Source organism: Arachis hypogaea, chromosome 1, assembly GCF_003086295.3.
Source record: "Arachis hypogaea cultivar Tifrunner chromosome 1, arahy.Tifrunner.gnm2.J5K5, whole genome shotgun sequence".
Classification (NCBI taxonomy): Eukaryota; Viridiplantae; Streptophyta; class Magnoliopsida; order Fabales; family Fabaceae; genus Arachis; species Arachis hypogaea.
The window spans coordinates 8,503,310-8,520,485 of NC_092036.1; the positions used below are offsets into that span (position 1 = coordinate 8,503,310).

The following is a 17,176-nucleotide window of genomic DNA, read 5'->3' on the forward strand; positions in this document are numbered from 1 at the left end:
GAAGGAACACAAAGTAAAAAATCACTAGCTTAGTTACAGAAAAGAAAATAGCTGTTTAATTATAGAATAATGCTACACATTCAAATCTTTTTATAAATCAAGTCTAACCAAATTAAACAAAAAGACTTAAATGCATAACATTATTATTGATATTAGACCAATTTGATTGAATTTGATCAACAAAAAGACTTGGATGCATAACATTATTTTTAATTATATTCACCAACCCGTGAACACAATATCAATACAAAATAGTAAGATATATTGGTAATAATATACATATAGTATTTTATTATTAATATATATATTATTCTCTTGCTAGATGTGAGTATTTTATTAATGAACATATAGTATTTTATTAATTATATATATATTGCCACTCAATTCACTGTGTTTTGGTTATGCATATTCCAGCTCATTGGTCCCTTACCAACTGCATTTTAATTCTTGAATGAATGAATGGGGCATGGAAATGATCCTATGCGGATCCCACAGGGGCCACAACACATTCAAGTACAGAGATATATATTCATGTATACCAAGGTCAGTGTATGAAGTAAAAATAAATGCAAATAATAAATCTCATCATGTATACACTATACACCAAGATGCACAAACATGAAATTGATACATTATACTCGTAAAAAACACTGCTCAGAATTGGATATACAGAAACACTTTCAGGGCAAACTGATAAAACACTGCTATACAAGCACTTGCTAATTTAGAACAAATAAAATAACTTTTTTTTCTTTTTCTTTTTAAGTTGCACATTATAAGGTATAAAGTTACATCATCGGAACGTCCCCCCAAAGATACATATATTGTAATAGTGGTGCATATAAATGATAACAAATCAAAGAAGCATTTTCCAAAAAAGAAAAAAGGTGCATAACCACAATAATAGAAGAATTTCATTGTCAATTTGGATCCTTTCCTGTGATTGAGGAAATACTTTTAATCACCTCAGAACTTTTGGAGCCCTTTATAGTAGCTTCTGAAATCTTCGCATCCTTTACAGAGATTGACGAGATGCCTCTTGCCAATTCTGAACTCATGCTGATGTTGGTGTCTGAAGGCACTGGGGGTAAGTTCAGAGGGTTAACTTCAGTAACTTCCTCATTGCTCTCATCAAAGTAGACAACATCCTGCATAGTGAGTTGGTGATATTCAACAACCTCCCTTAGAAAACGATTCTCTCGGGCATAAACAGAGTTATCATGGGCCAAGCGAGCTTTTTCAGCCAGAAGAGTTTCAAGTTGAAGTCGTATCTGAAACACAAATGTGATCATGAACATGGAGAAAACTTTCCCAAATGAGAGTATACGCTCCATAACATGCAATGGAATTCACCAGTTAAAACACCAGCTAGTATTTAATATTTACATATGCTGTCTACAGACACAGTTTACTGTAAACTGCAATGGCATTGTTTGATCCACATAGACAACCCCACTTATTGAAGAAAATTGTAATTTTATACTTCTATTGGTGTAAGAACCTGATCAGGGAAGACCTCATTTGAATAAATCAATTTGGTACGTTACTTGGTTCCCTGTTCATCATGTATTTAGAGGATGTAGAACAAGTGGGGAAAGTCCTTTATATAAAAATAGAAGATATATAAAAGACATAGGAGATTAATTGGATTCTGACATACTTAGTTGATACATCAGGACTATTAAAGTATTTATCCAGAGAGTCAGCTCAAGCTTCAAAAGAATAACCAATTTCACTAAGATATTCAGTTCCACTCAGTAACATCATTGCCCCACCTAACTCTATCTGACCTTTTGCTGCAATCATTTTGATTCTTCCCAATTTGTGCACATTAAGTATCACAATATACAGCTGTCAAGACACGGGTCCAGCAGAAATCTGACCTAAACTTAACCGAAATTTAAATCAAGAGAGAAGTACACATTTCCATTTTAATTTTTTTTATAAGCTCATAAAAATTTGTAGTTAGTCTAACAAAAGAAGCCAATATCACCCAGAAATAATTCTAGAAGTGAAAACAGAAAAATATGCAAATTGCTAAAGAAGCACTCTAAGTTAGTCATAAAGTATAAAAAACACCACCCAGTGTATGAGGCTCTCCCCATTATGAGGTTTGAAGAAGATTACATATAAGAAGTGTTATCCTCATGGCTCAAGCAGGGGATTACAGAGTTTGGTACTAGGTAGAAAACATCATATCCATATAAGCATATTGTAAATGGTAACTAAAGCCGCACACATAAATCGAGTGGGAATTCGTCAAATGAAAATAAATGTATACCAAATCATCATCGTCATGGTTGTCTCCTCTTTCACGGTTCTCACGGAGGATTTTATTTTCTTCTTCAAGCTGGGCACATCGATCCTTTGCAAAAGCTAGATCAGCTTTCACGGTCTTCAACTCCCGAAGAAGCAGTTTTGCTTTGGCAGCCATTGCCATTGCAACCTGTGAAAAAAATCAAAAGGCAAAAAATGCATCCAGTTCAGAAGATTAAAATAATTGTAGAAGCTCATCATGCCTTGTGAAGATACCAAACTGGTACTATGCTGAGAACCTGGGAACGATTTGACATATACATCCACATTTCTTGTTGAAAAACTAATATACATTTCTCATGCACATGATATTTACATTACAATAACTATAAGTATGCATTATGGTTTAGAGAATAACATAGGAAAGAATGAAAGGGGCATCAAATTTAGAGAGTAAACAACTAGGAGATGGAATCTTAAGTTCTTAACTTTAGATTCCACAACTCCTAACCCCACAAATACTTTTACCACATCAAAAAGTGATACAGTTGTTGCCACCTTACGTCGCGAGAAGCCTTCAATTGAAGTTCTTGGTTTGTTTCCATTGGTGACATCTGGGTCCGCAACTGGGGTTGCTGAAGCTTAGAAGAATGGTTTGTTTCCTGATCCTGTCCTACAGAATTGCCAGGCTTTTTCCTGATATGCTTACGAGTTTCCTGAATGATATCTGAAGTCCGATTCTCAACTTTTGTAAAACCCTCCTGCAAATATAAATTAGGACTAATAAGTTCACAAAGAATATCCTTAAAAGAAATGAGGGCCTCTTTTTATTTATATTCAGAATCATGAACACACTCATTAGGAGGATATAATCTCATGTTTATACTTTATACTCACGTTACAAGAAAAGATAATCCATTAGAAAAAAAATGTCCATATTGAAACCTCACCTCCAGAGATTTACCAATGGTGCCACCAATCTGAGTAAGAGAAGATGTGATAGCATCCAATCCCTTGAAAAATGTTGGCCCATCCCTTTTGAGATTACTTTCCTCCAAGTGATTTGAATTTTGGAACTACAATGACGACGAAAATAGTATCAATCTTACATTTCAAATAGTAAATACTTTACTAATTACTAGTCCAATGCAAAGATTATAAAAATAATTCAATTTCAAAAATGGCGTAGATCCCTCTTCAGTGATGTACCAATAGTTATTGGATTTACCATTTTTAGACATACGTACTGCTTAGACAGTTTTGAAGCTTTTTTCTCCATGCACTCTGAAACCAAACCTCTAGTGGTCTAAATTCTAATATATCTCATCACAAGCAAGATATGGATCGTTTCCAAATGCAATGCACCTATGTTTCATGAACAACTACAACTACATGTTCATAACTAGAACTACAAAAAACATTTTTTCCCAGCTTAATATACAAAGTGATGACATAGTTTAATCCATATAGCTAATTCCCACCTAGTGCAGAAAAGGCCTAGTCAAAGCTGCAGTAGTATAAAATATAAACCAGGATCCATAATGAGGAGTTATCTTGCCCCTAGTGTAATTCAAAGCACACCTTTCCCCGAGACGCTATGCCAGGAACTTGTGACCTTGTCGCCCCTGGTGCTTCAGATTGTGGAGTTATGTTATCATCATCAATAATTGATTTGGCTTTCCTGGCCAGAGCACCCCAAAATCCATTCTTGGACTCATTCAGGTTCTTCATGGAAGTATATTCATAGGCTCTTGCCTCCTATATTTACAAATAAATACCATTTTGAATAATCAGAATGGTGCGCTCAAAAGAATGCGAGTTTAAGAGAAGCAAAGAGAATGTAAGCATATGCTAAACAAGCATCTTCAATCTTCAATGCATTGATATAACACATCCAAAACAACAGAAAATGCATAATATTTTCAGTAGATCTACCGTTATTTTCATCTGCTTTTTGAGCATGACAAGCTTGGAACTATAATTATGTGGGCATCATCAAAGCAACTAAACAGCAGGCAGAAGCTTTAACATGTAGACTAATATCTAAATGGAAGAGGTCATCAAATGTATTACAGACATCAACAATCATAGTAGAAAAATACAGACATAAACAAAAATATTACACTCTAAAAGACCAGACATTGCTGGTAATAAAGTCTTTTAAGGAGTCAAAATAACAGAGTTCATATCCACAGTCCACTGCACTTTAACTTATCTCCTCCAGGTCCACATTGCCACTAGTTCAATTCCATATACTCCCAATGCCTTAATGCTCCCACAAAAATTTACTAAGAAAAGAATAAAAATAAAGAACAAGTAAATCTATAAAGTTTCATATGAATCATACAATGGCTCAAGTCACAAGGACAACACGGATCCATCCTACAACCAATACCTCTTCCATTACATGGCCCCTTGTTGCTCTAATGCACTTGCACAGACCTACAGTGTTCCATTAACAATTATGGCCGGCATACAAAGATTTGCTAATCTATTTATTCAGAGTTTCAGGCAAGCTTTCTTATTTCTAATCCAGAGGTTTCAGTCACTGAATCTTCATTTACTAGCAGGATATTTTTCTTTCTTCACTTACAATCCTAAATCAGTTCTATCCTTAGTCAACTAGAGTTCAACTAACCTGGTCAAGCTAAGTAGGACTTCTATAGATAAAACTCCTCCAGCTAGTAAATACAAGACTTGAATAGACTTTATCAAAGTGAAAAAGCACTCACCTTTTTTGAAATTGAAGCCTACTATTTGACTATTTCTCTCTCAATTTTATCTCTTTCTTATTGGCCATTTTCTTCTCTTTCTAAGTTCCATCTCTCCCAATAAAAACATCGAATCCTATCTCATAGCTAAATTACACTACAAAATAAAATTTAGGAATACAAGCAGAATAAAAGGCATTAATTATTATTAATTAAACTCTGCAGACTACATCCACTGAACATTGATGTAATTCATAAGAATGATAATAATTTGCAATCGAAAAAAAAAAAGTAAAAAGCAGAAAAAAAAATGATAATAATCAAAGAGAAACCTTATATTGGGAGGGAGCAGTGGTGGTACTATATTGATGTTGAGAATTGGAAGAAGCGTTGACGCTATTGTTGTTGCTGTTGTTGCTTTTAGGTGAGAAATTGGAGTGACCGTACACAGAAGAAAGCGAGGAATCGCGTCGCGCCGAAGAAGCCCTAATCGCTTTCGCGGCGAGAGAAGAGGGAGAGGAGGTAAAGGCAGCGGCATCGATGTCGTTTTGGTCAGAAGTAGAAGAAGCAGAAGAGTATGAAGGTGAGCGTGGCTGCGGTGGGTTACGAAACGAGTCGTCGTCGAACTCGAAGGTTGAAGAAGGCTTCGAAAACCCTTGCTGTGGTCTCCTCCTATACGCCATCGATATGGATTGGATTGTCGTTTAATGAGTTGGATCGTCGTTTAGGGGTAGAAGTAAGCGGTAACAGTAGAAGAAGGAAGCTGTTGTTGAAGCTCTCGTTCAAGTAGCGGGTTCTAGAAGGTTCCGATTGGTCAACTCGGTGGAGGTTGAGGTTGAGGTGCAGCACCAAATCCAGATCCCATGGTGTCGATGAAGAAAATGTAAGTTGCAAAAACAGCAGCAGCACCAGCTTCGCTGGTTCGGACTTGAGAGTTGAGATCCTTTTTTCTTACCAATTTCTTTTTATTAATTAATTTTTTTTTGACAGCAAAAAAAAAAATTAATTCTTAATTTTTTTTATCTTTTTATTTTGTGTAATAATGAATTTATAATTCTTTTAAAATTTAATGAAATTAGTACTAGTCAACCATGAATAATGAGAATGCATTGAGTTTTGTGCATTTAGTAGTCAGACAAAGTTTTTATGATAGATTTTTAAAATTCTGTATGATGAGGAGGAATGTAAAATTATTTGGTTGAGATTACAATAATTAATTGATCAAAAATACTGATTATGTTTAGACTTTAGAGTTGTAGATATTTAGGTGAATTATATACAATTTTATTTATACATAATTAATTATTTATAGTTGGGTAATATTGTCATGAAAAATTATCAATATTATATATTTATGTTGTCAATTTTTCTAATGATAACACCAATAATAATAATAATAATAATAATAAAATATGCATGCATTTTATAAAAAAAGAATTTCATTTGAAATCGTTAAAGCAAAACGTAATACAAAAAAAAAATGGAGGAAATCAAGTATATGTGATTTTTTTGTGATGTTAAGTACTTTTTTTTTCGTTGCCTCTAAAAGATAATTGACAACTCCAATAATCTAAGTATTATTCGGATTCTGTCCATTTATGAAATTGGGCAGTTAACTATTCCCATACTCAAGGAATGATCTTTCAAAGTAAATAGAGAGTTAATGAAAGGTTGAATGGTTGAATATTTATATGTATAAATAGAGGATGAATCCTCTCGTAATATACGCACAGCAATAATAAAACTAATATATTTTCTCTCTCTCTTTCTTACTATAAAGCACTTATTTACTTTTCTCTTACTACACACAACCAAATAATAAGAAATCGATTCCCTTTTATGTTACAATCAAATACCCTTCTCCTTATATTACTATTACAATTCTTTCTCTTCTTTTATTTTATAAGTATTTTAAATTCTATTTTCTATTACTCTTTACATATAATATTAATAGTAATATTAACCATCTTTATTATATTGAGATAGTAACAATAAACAAATGCGATTCTCTCTCTTTATTTTTAATACTCCTTTCTATCTTTGTATATATATATACATTACAACATATAATATTATATATATATATATATATAAATTATTATTGAGCTAATTATTTTAATACTAGAGTCTTCTATTTATACATCTTTATTTCATATATCTTTATTTTACAACACGTTATCAGCACGAAACTCTGATCAAATCTTTAGGAAGACTCAGGTAACAAATTTTTCATTATGTCGAAACTCTCTCATCTTGAATTCAATACTCTTGAAATATCTGGAAACAATTATTTATCATGGATATTAGATGCTGAAATCCATCTTGATTCAATAGATCTTGGAGATACCATTAAGGCTGAAAATAATACATCCCAGAAGGATAAAGCTAAAGCCATGATTTTTCTCCGTCGTCATCTTGATAAAGGATTGAAAAATGAATATCTTACATTAAAAGATCCTGCAGATCTTTGGAAAGACCTTGAAGAAAGGTATAATCATTAGAAAACGGTGATACTTCCTCAGGCCCGATATGAATGGACGCATTTGCGTTTACAAGATTTTAAATCTATAAATGAATATAATTCTGCAATGTTTTGAATCACCTCACGAATGAAATTGTGTGGGGAAAAAATAACTGATCATGATATGTTGGAGAAAACTTTCTCAACCTTCCATGCCTCGAATGTGCTCCTGCAGCAGCAGTATCGAGAGAAAGGGTTTAAAAAATATTATGAGTTAATTTCTTGCCTTCTTATGCCGAACGCAACAATGAGTTGTTATTGAAAAATCATGAAGTGCGCCCAGCTGGTGCCGCCCCATTTCCTGAAGTAAATACGGAAAATCATTACCCCAGAAGAGGTAAATGGCAAGCTTTTAATAACAAGAAAAATTATGGAAGGAAAAAGAATTATGTTCAAAAGAGATGATCTCACCAGAAGTGGGATAAAGAAAGGAATATCGGGCAGAATAAATCAACCGAGGAGAAATGTTTCCGTTGTGGTGGAAAGGGCCATTGGTCTCGTACCTGTCGTACCCCAAGGCACCTAGTCGATCTTTACCAGGCATCTTTGAAAAAGAACGACAAAGGAAAGGAAACAAATTTTGTTTCAAATGAGGCTGAGAACTCCACCACTCATTATGATGTATCTGATTTCTTTGAGGATCCTGAAGGAAATATTGGTCATTTGATCAATGATGGAATAGTTTAATACGTGGGATTGTGAAGTATCTATGTAAATAAATAATGTAAAGAACTTATTGTTAAGTTTTATTTTCTATGTATTTAAGTTTCAAATGTGATGTACATAAATAATGAAATATTAATGTTTATGAATTTTGAAATCATTAAATGCGTTATGTTTTAAAATAAAATTTTAGTGTATGACATTATTTTATGTATAGTGTTTCTTAGAAAAATAATTCTGATCAAGTATTCAATTTAACTGTGCATACTACTCATTTTATTATTATTTGTTTTTGAAGAAAATGGCAAGGATATGTAATGAAGATGTATGCCTTGCGGATAGTGCAAGTTCGCACACTATTCTCAAAAGTGATATATATTTTACCCATCTTGTGTCAAAAGAGGAATATGTTAATACTATTATTGGCTCAGGCAATGTGATTGAAGGCTCCGGAAGAGCTATAATTTTGTTTCCTGGAGGAACAAAATTTATAATAAATAATGCACTATTATCTACCAAGTCTCTGAGGAACTTGTTGAGTTTCAAAGATATTCGCCGAAATGGATATCATGTTGAGACAATGAATGAGGAAGATCATGAGTATTTGTGTATCACAACTCATGATTCAAATAAGAAAGTTATATTAGAAAAATTACCTTCACTTTCATCTGGGTTGTATTATACCAAGATTAGTGCAATTGAATCACATGCCACTGTAAACCAGAAGTTTACTAGCCCAAATGAATTCATAACTTGGCACGACCGATTAGGTCATCCGGGAACAACCACGATGAGGAGAATTATTGAAAACTCTCGTGGACATTTACTAAAGAACCAGAAGATTCTTAAAACTGGTGAATTTTGTTGTGCTGCATGTTCTCAGGGAAAGTTAATTTTAAAGCCATCACCAGTAAAGATTGGATTTGAGTCCCCTGAATTCCTAGAAAGGATTCAAGGTGATATATGTGGACCTATTCATCCACCATGTGGATCTTTTAGATATTTTATGGTCCTGATATACGCATCTTCGAGATGGTCACATGTGTGCTTATTATCTTCTCGCAACCTGGCGTTTGCGAGATTACTGGCTCAAATTATTCGATTAAAAGCACAATTTCCAGAAAATCCAATCAAAGCAATTCGTCTTGATAATGCTGGTGAGTTTACTTCCCAAGCTTTTGATGCTTATTGTATGGCTAATGGAATAAGTGTTGAACATCCAGTAGCTTATGTTCACACACAAAATGGGTTAGCAGAGTCACTTATTAAACGACTCCAATTAATTGCTAGACCCTTACTTATGAGAACAAATCTCCCAACCTCGGTTTGGGGGCATGCTGTTTTACATGCCGCAGCACTTATTCGTTTGAGGCCAACGAGTTATCATCAGTTCTCTCCTATGCAATTAGCTTTTGGCCAGCAGCCAAATGTTTCCCATTTAAGAATATTTGGGTGTGTGATATATGTTCCCATTGCACCACCTAATCGCACCAAAATGGGACCCCAAAGAAAATTGGGAATATATGTTGGATATGATTCTCCCTCTATAGTGAGGTATCTTGAGATACAAACTGGAGATGTATTTAAAGCCCGGTTTGCGGATTGTCATTTTGATGAATCAAAATTTCCAAAATTAGGGGGAGAGAATAAGCTTCCTGAAAAGGAACTTAACTGGAATGCATCATCGTTGATGCATTTAGATCCTCGATCAGGGCAATGTGAACTGGAAGTTCAAAAGATTATACATTTGCAAAGAGTAGCAAATGAATTGCCTGATGCATTTTCCGATACAAAGAGGATTACCAAATCTTATATACCAGCGGAAAATGCCCCCATTCGAATTGATGTCCCAGTAGGACAAGTAGCCACTGAAGCAAATTCACGCCAGAAGCGTGGCAGGCCTGTCGGTTCCAAAGACAAAAATCCTCGAAAGAGAAAAGAGGTAAATAATATTCCTGTTGAAAAAGACATAGTAGAGACGCCTGCAGTTGTCCAAAATTCTGATATAATATTAACGCCAGAAGACGTTCAGGTACCTGAAAATTGTGAAAATGACGAGATCTCGATAAATTATGTCTTTACAGGAGAGAAATGGGACCGAAATAAGACAATTGTCAATGAAATATTTGCATATAATGTGGCATTGAATATCATGCATGAAAATAAGGATCTTGAGCCAAGATCAGTTGAAGAATGTCGACAAAGAAATGATTGGCCAAAATGGGAAGCAGCCATGAAGGCTGAATTAGACTCACTCGCAAAACGTGAAGTCTTTGGACCTGTAGTCTGTACACCTACAGATGTAAAACCTGTTGGATACAAATGGGTATTTGTAAGAAAACGAAATGAGAAAAATGAAGTCGTGCGCTACAAAGCCCGACTTGTGGCACAAGGTTTTTCACAAAGGCCCGGTATAGATTATGAAGAAACGTATTCCCCTGTAGTGGATGCGATAACTTTGCGTTATTTGGTCAGCTTATCTGCATATCATAAACTGCATATGCATTTAATGGATGTGGTAACAGCCTATTTATACGGCTCATTAGATCGGGATATCTATATGAAAGTCCCTGAAGGATTAAAGATATCTAAACCATCCAATGAATATTCGCAAAGGTTATACTCAGTTAAATTGCAAAAATCTTTATATGGTCTAAAGCAATCTGGACGAATGTGGTATAATCGTCTTACTGAGTATCTGGCCAAAAAATGGATTTAAGAATGATGATATTTGCCCATGTGTTTTTATAAAGAAAACTACAGCTGGGTTCATTATAATTGCTGTGTATGTTGATGATTTAAATATCATTGGGACTCCCGAAGAGATTCCAACAATTATAAAAACTCTAAAAGAAGAGTTTGAGATGAAAGATCTTGGAAATACTAAATTTTGTCTCGGCCTGCAGATCGAGCATATAAAAGACGGGTACCATATATCCTGAAGTACCATATCTTAGTGCTACTGGGGCATTAATGTATCTTGCTAATAATGCTGAAATACTGGCGATTCATGAAGCTAGTCGCGAGTGTTTTTGGCTGAGGAGTCTGATTCAATATATTCTGTCATCATGTGGACTGATTGATCATAAGATAGCTCCAACCGTCCTGTTTGAAGATAATACAGCATGCATTGCTCAACTTAAGGGTGGATACATCAAAGGTGATAGAACAAAGCATATTTCTCCTAAATTCTTCTTCACTCATGATCTTCAAAATCAAGGGACGATTGATGTCCAACAGATCCGCTCAAGCGACAATCTGGCAGATTTATTTACAAAGTCACTCCCAAAATCCTCCTTTGAAAGATTGGTACATGAGATTGGGATGCGTCGATTTCGAGACATTAAATGATGTCGACAAGAGGGGGAGACTGTACTCTTTTTTCCTTGGTCAGGTTTTTTTTTCCATTAGGTTTTTCTTGACAAGGTTTTTAATGAGGCAGTCCTTATCACAAAGGATATTGTACTCTTTTTCCTTCACTAAGGTTTTTTTCCATTGGGTTTTTTTTAGTAAGGTTTTAACGAGACAATAATCCTAAATGGTCATCCAAGGGGAGTGTTGTGATAGAAACAAATTGAATGCCCATTTATGAGATTGGGCGGCTAACTATTCCCATACTGAAGGAATGGTCTTTCAAGGCAAATAGAGAGTTAATGAAAAGTTGAATGGTTGAATATTTATATGTATAAATAGAGGATGAATCCTCTCGTAACATACACAGAGCAATAATAAAACTAATATATTCCCTCTCTCTCTTTCTTATTATAAAGCACTTATTTACTTTTCTCTTACTACACACAACCAAATAATAAGAAATCGATTCCCTTTTATGTTGCAATCAAATACCCTTCTAATACTAGAGTCTTCTATTTATACATCTTTATTTTACAACAGATTCTACACTAATAAATTGTCTACTCAACCAATTTAAGTTGGGCACTAGTACATGTTATTCTTGTCTTAACTCAAAATCAAACAGATTCGTGTGTGTCTGTCATTTTTGAAATTTTGATCAACAAGACTATGGGTTTATTTTCCAACCCCATCTAAAGACAATATTTTGTTTTCTTTAGGTCACACCCCCATGTCTAACATAAACCCATCTTGGGTTGTGACCCTAAAGGCCTAAACCCTTCAAAGTCAACTATTGTTCTTTTTTGTTGGTTAGACACTTAGACCTATTGTTTTTGCCTGAGTTTTTGGTTAGACATTCAAAGTATAATATCATATCCACACTTTCTTTTCTCTTTTGGACTGGATCACATCCACCCATCAACTTGGGCAAATTTATCAACTTTTATTTAGGCTATCAGTTTTGGACATGACTTTTATTTGGGCTTTGAATATCATCTTTTCTTATGATTTGGGCTTCCTTGGGTAAAATGCCCATTATCAATGTCCACCACGTGAGGACCAAAACAAACGTCCAGCATATATTTGGAGCAGGATGAGAGTTACCGTCCGAAACTGTTAAATTTTTTTGGACCTTAAATGATAAGAGTTTAAGATTTAAGAAACACTAATGTTCACAAAAAAAAAGAAACACTAATGTATCATAACAAAAAAAAAATAGTAAACCAACTTGGATTCCGCTCATCCGTCCGCTTAAACAAGTGTCGGGAGATTCGAATCATGTCTTGTGCATACAGCAATCTATTAACCAACCGGTGCAGACCCCTTAAATAAAATTCAGATTCACAAATCATAACAGATTAATCCTTATTCTGTCGGACTAAAAAATACCGTGAGCAACAAACAAAAAACACACACATATGTGTTAAGGGAAAAAAAGTAACTCTATTTATATTATAATTTTGTTAAACCGAATTATTTTTAGTTTCTAAATTAACAAGTTGGCTTTTGGTTCTTAAAAAAAAAAAAAAAACTTTAGTAAAGCTAGGCTTTAAGCTGAAATTTGTTATGACACATCCATCCATATTATTTCATGAGAGGGGTTAGAAAAAAAAAAACTATATTTTAGCATCTACTATAGATACTAAAATATATCTAATTGTTAAACAATTTCATATTTCTTCAATATTAATCGAAGAAAAATATACTTGAAAGCCCTCAAAACATAGAATTAATTTGACAAATAATTAAAAGAATAATTTTTTAATAAGTACTAATAAATAATTTGTATAATTGATCTAAACTTTTATAAAAGTCTTTGAATAATTACTTTAAAAGTGAACACAAAAAATAAGTAAAATTCGATTGCTAAATCCTTTTTTTTTGTATTTTAATTTAATTGTCATCCATTTGTATAGAAATAAAATTTTCAAAAATTCACTTAGTTAAAATTATTAAATTTTAAAGATAAAAATATTTCATACTTTAAATTTACTTGCTAAAAAAAAGATCAAAATCCAATTCCAATAGACATTATATATTGTCAAATTGATATTACCTTGTGATTTTTTTATGTGTTAAAATAATATATTTATGTATACAATATATATCTTTATTTAAAAAAAGTTATTTTTTGTGATTTATTATTTTAAATTTATTAAATATTAAAATAAAGATAGTTTGACCGGTTAACTCTTTTTTGCTTTTCTTTTTTTAATTTTTAATTAATTCATTAACAATCAATTTTTACTCGTCCTAAATTAAATTGGTTTAATAATTAATTTTTTATTAATTTAATTAAATCGATTGATTTAATTCAATTTTCAAACTTTTTAATAAGAAAATGAATCATAAGAAGTTTTTTTTTTTAATTAGGAGTGAGACTTGAACCCATAATTTTTAGGTGAGTATAAAAAAATTATATCATTTGAATTAGGGATGTTCAAATCCAAACCAATCCAAATTAAATCGCTCATCCAATCCAATCCAAACTGAAAATAGATTAAAATCGCACTAAGTCGGATTTGATTGGATTTTATTTTTTGCAAACCGTTGGATCGGATCGGATTTCAGATCTACTTTTTATAACCGATCCAATCCAATCCAAATAATACAATGTGCTATAATATTATTATTTTATTATTATATTTACAATTATACTTATAACATGTTTAATTTTTAATATTTTATATTATTCATGTATTATTATTATTTAATAAATATTTTATGTTCAAAATATTATTTATTTATTTGCTTTAACTAACGTATAATTTTATTTCTATTGTTATGTTATTGTTGGCTTTTTAAAATATTGTTGAAATTTGTTATATCATTATTGATTATTTAAAATTTCATGTTTAGACTTGTTATATGTATTTAATTTTTTTAATTTATAAAATTATAAATCCAATCAAATCCAAACCGTTTGAAATTGGATCGGATCATATCCGTTTTTTTTAAAGCATCGAATTCAAACTGCACCACAAATAAAATTAGTGTTCAAATCGAATAAATTTTTTACTCAAAACCGATCTAAATCATACTGCAAACACGGAACACTCCTAATTTGAGTTATAGTTGGTTGACAAAGAAGCTTGGCCTCTTGTTGAATAATAATAATAAATGCATTAAATAAAAAATAAACAAGCCTTAATTATGAGAGAAGGTCTCGCAGAAATTCAGCAATGAAAACTTAATAAAAGCCATGCAAGAAGCCGCCCCTTCCTTTGAAAGTGGAAATATTAAATAGTATTCTTCTGTTCTTTTCTTCCTTTTTCCCTTTTCTTTTCACTCAAACTCTGATTTACCAATTTCTTTACCCTAAATTCATCAACCCTTTCTGCTCTTCTGTTTGCTTTTGATTCATCATCATACAGCTTTCTCTGCATACAACATAATAAATTATATATTTTTTTCTTTTAAGAAAAAGTAGGAATTATAATGAGCAAGCATCAGCATGCATGGCCCTTGCTTGAAAGCTTAATTGACCATTGACCATTATATTTTAGATTGACTTGGTTTGATTTGGCTAAATTATTTTTAAAAGGTTAATTAACCTAACCCAACTTTGATTGGTTTAAACTTTATTCTACTTCAAATTCCAACCGGCCAACTCAGCCTGTTTCTTATAAAATATATTTAAATTCTACTTTTTAAGACACATAAAAAATAGAAAAATAATTAATAAAAATAAAGAAAATTATATTTAAGTTTTTAAAAAAATTTAATCATATTACGTGTACATTAATAATTAATATGTATTTTATGTCTCATAAAAAAATTATTATTCTATTATATACAAATTTGATTATTATACAATGATATATATTCTATTAGCTGATTATTTAATTAAATATATATATATATAAATATATAATGACTGATTTAATATTTAATTTTTTATGTATATAAAATATTTTTAAAAAAATTTAAATTTAGTATGTCTATGTTTTTATAATCAGATGAGTTTTTAATTTTTCTTTTTATCTTAAAATAATGTTCAAAGACAAACTAAATATTGTGCTTACAAAATTAGCTAAAGTGTCTCTTTTTTTTTTTTTTTTTCTCAAAGTCATGAATTAGCACCAACACATGAGATTGTGTCTACACTACTTTTTGTACGTGAAAATAATCCTCCACATGTGGCATGAGTGGATTTTATTGAAACTTGGTTGTTGGCCATTATATTGGTATTAGACTGTTAGGTTTATAAATATAGATGGCGGTGGTTACCTCTTTGTGAGACAAGCCAACATGGGGTTAATGTTGGTTTTGTTGTGATAAATGGAGATGTCTATTTATAAATTGGACGACTAATTTTTTTATATTAAAGAAATTAGTTTTTAAGGTATTTAAAATTAATAAAAATTAAAAAATGAAAGTTTGTCATATGTATAAATAGGAGAAGTTATACGCTTGAAATAATATACAGTAATAATATTCTTCTTTTTTTTATACATCGATAATATTTTTTTTATGTTACTACATATATTATTAAATATATAAATTATCTCTATTATATTAAAATAATTATATTGGTAAATATTAATACTAAAGTTATCTATTTACGTTTTTTATTTTATATCTATTTCTTTTTTTATTTATTTTACAACACGTTATTAGTATAAGACTCTGATCAAAATTTAGGAAGACTTTGATAATAAATTTTCATTATGTCGAAACTCTCTCATCTTGAATTTAATGCTTTTGATATATCTGGAAACAACTACTTATCATGGATACTAGATGCTAAAATTCATCTTGATTCAATAGATTTTAAAGATATCATTAAAGCTGAAAATAATGCATCCCAGAAGGATAAAGTCAAAGCCATGATCTTCCTTTGTTGTTATCTTGATGAAGGATTAAAAAATGAATACCTCACACTGAAAGATCTTGCAGATCTATGAAAAAAACTTTGAAGAAATGTATAATCCTCAAAAGACAGTGATACTTCTTTAAACACGATATGAGTAGACGCACTTAAGTCCACAGGATTTTAAATTCATAAATGAAAAGAATTCAGCAATGTTCCAAATTACCTCACGAATATAATTACGTAGGAAAAAGATAACTAATAATGACATGTTAGAGAAAACTTTCTCGACCTTCCATGCCTCGAATGTGCTCCTATAGCAGCAGTACCGAGAAAAAGAATTTAAAAAATATTATGAGCTAATTTCTTGTCTTCTTGTTGTTGAACGTAACAATGAATTACTTTTAAGAAATCATGAAGCGCGTCCAGCTAGCCCAGCTCAATTTCCTTAAGCAATGTGGCAAATCATAACCCCAGAAGAGGTAAATGGCAAGGTTTTGGTAACAAAAAAAATTATGGAAGGAAGAAAAATTATGTTCATAAGAAAGGATCTCACCAGAAGTGGGATAAAAAAAGAAATAATGGGCAAAATAAATCAACAAATGATAAATGTTTCCATTGTGGTGGAAAAGGTAATTGGTCGCATACTTAACGTACCCTGGGGCACCTAGTTGATCTTTATCAAGTATCCTTGAAAAAGGATGACAAAGGAAAGAAAACAAATTTTATCTCAAATGATGTTGCTAAAAATTACACCACTCATTATGATGTATCTGATTTTTTTAAGGATCCTGAAGAAAATATTGGCCATTTGATCAATGATAGAAAAGTTTAATATGTGGGTTTGTTAAAGTACTC

General features: G+C 31.9%; 1 protein-coding gene across 1 annotated transcript; it reads right to left on the minus strand.

Annotated features, from left to right (window-relative positions):
* Positions 1 to 723: 723 nt before the first annotated feature.
* Positions 724 to 6,189, minus strand: LOC112794488 (uncharacterized). Its single transcript, XM_025836495.3, has 6 exons — positions 5,300 to 6,189; positions 3,838 to 4,014; positions 3,207 to 3,332; positions 2,820 to 3,017; positions 2,282 to 2,446; positions 724 to 1,271 (listed from the first exon to the last, which is right to left on the minus strand). Exons 1-6 carry the CDS (start codon positions 5,648 to 5,650, stop codon positions 921 to 923), a joined length of 1,368 nt encoding a protein of 455 aa, XP_025692280.1. The 5' UTR covers positions 5,651 to 6,189; the 3' UTR covers positions 724 to 920.
* Positions 6,190 to 17,176: the final 10,987 nt, after the last annotated feature.

What these genes read in the sequence shown, in the direction of transcription:
- LOC112794488 (XM_025836495.3), bottom strand. Translation starts at nt 5,650, where the DNA reads ATGGCGTATAGGAGGAGACCACAGCAAGGGTTTTCGAAGCCTTCTTCA. An exon ending in CTGCTCCCTCCCAATATAAG is followed by an intron (nt 4,015 to 5,299) that starts GTTTCTCTTTGA and finishes TTGTAAATATAG; the next exon opens with GAGGCAAGAGCCTATGAATA. An exon ending in CCATTGGTAAATCTCTGGAG is followed by an intron (nt 3,018 to 3,206) that starts GTGAGGTTTCAA and finishes TTATATTTGCAG; the next exon opens with GAGGGTTTTACAAAAGTTGA.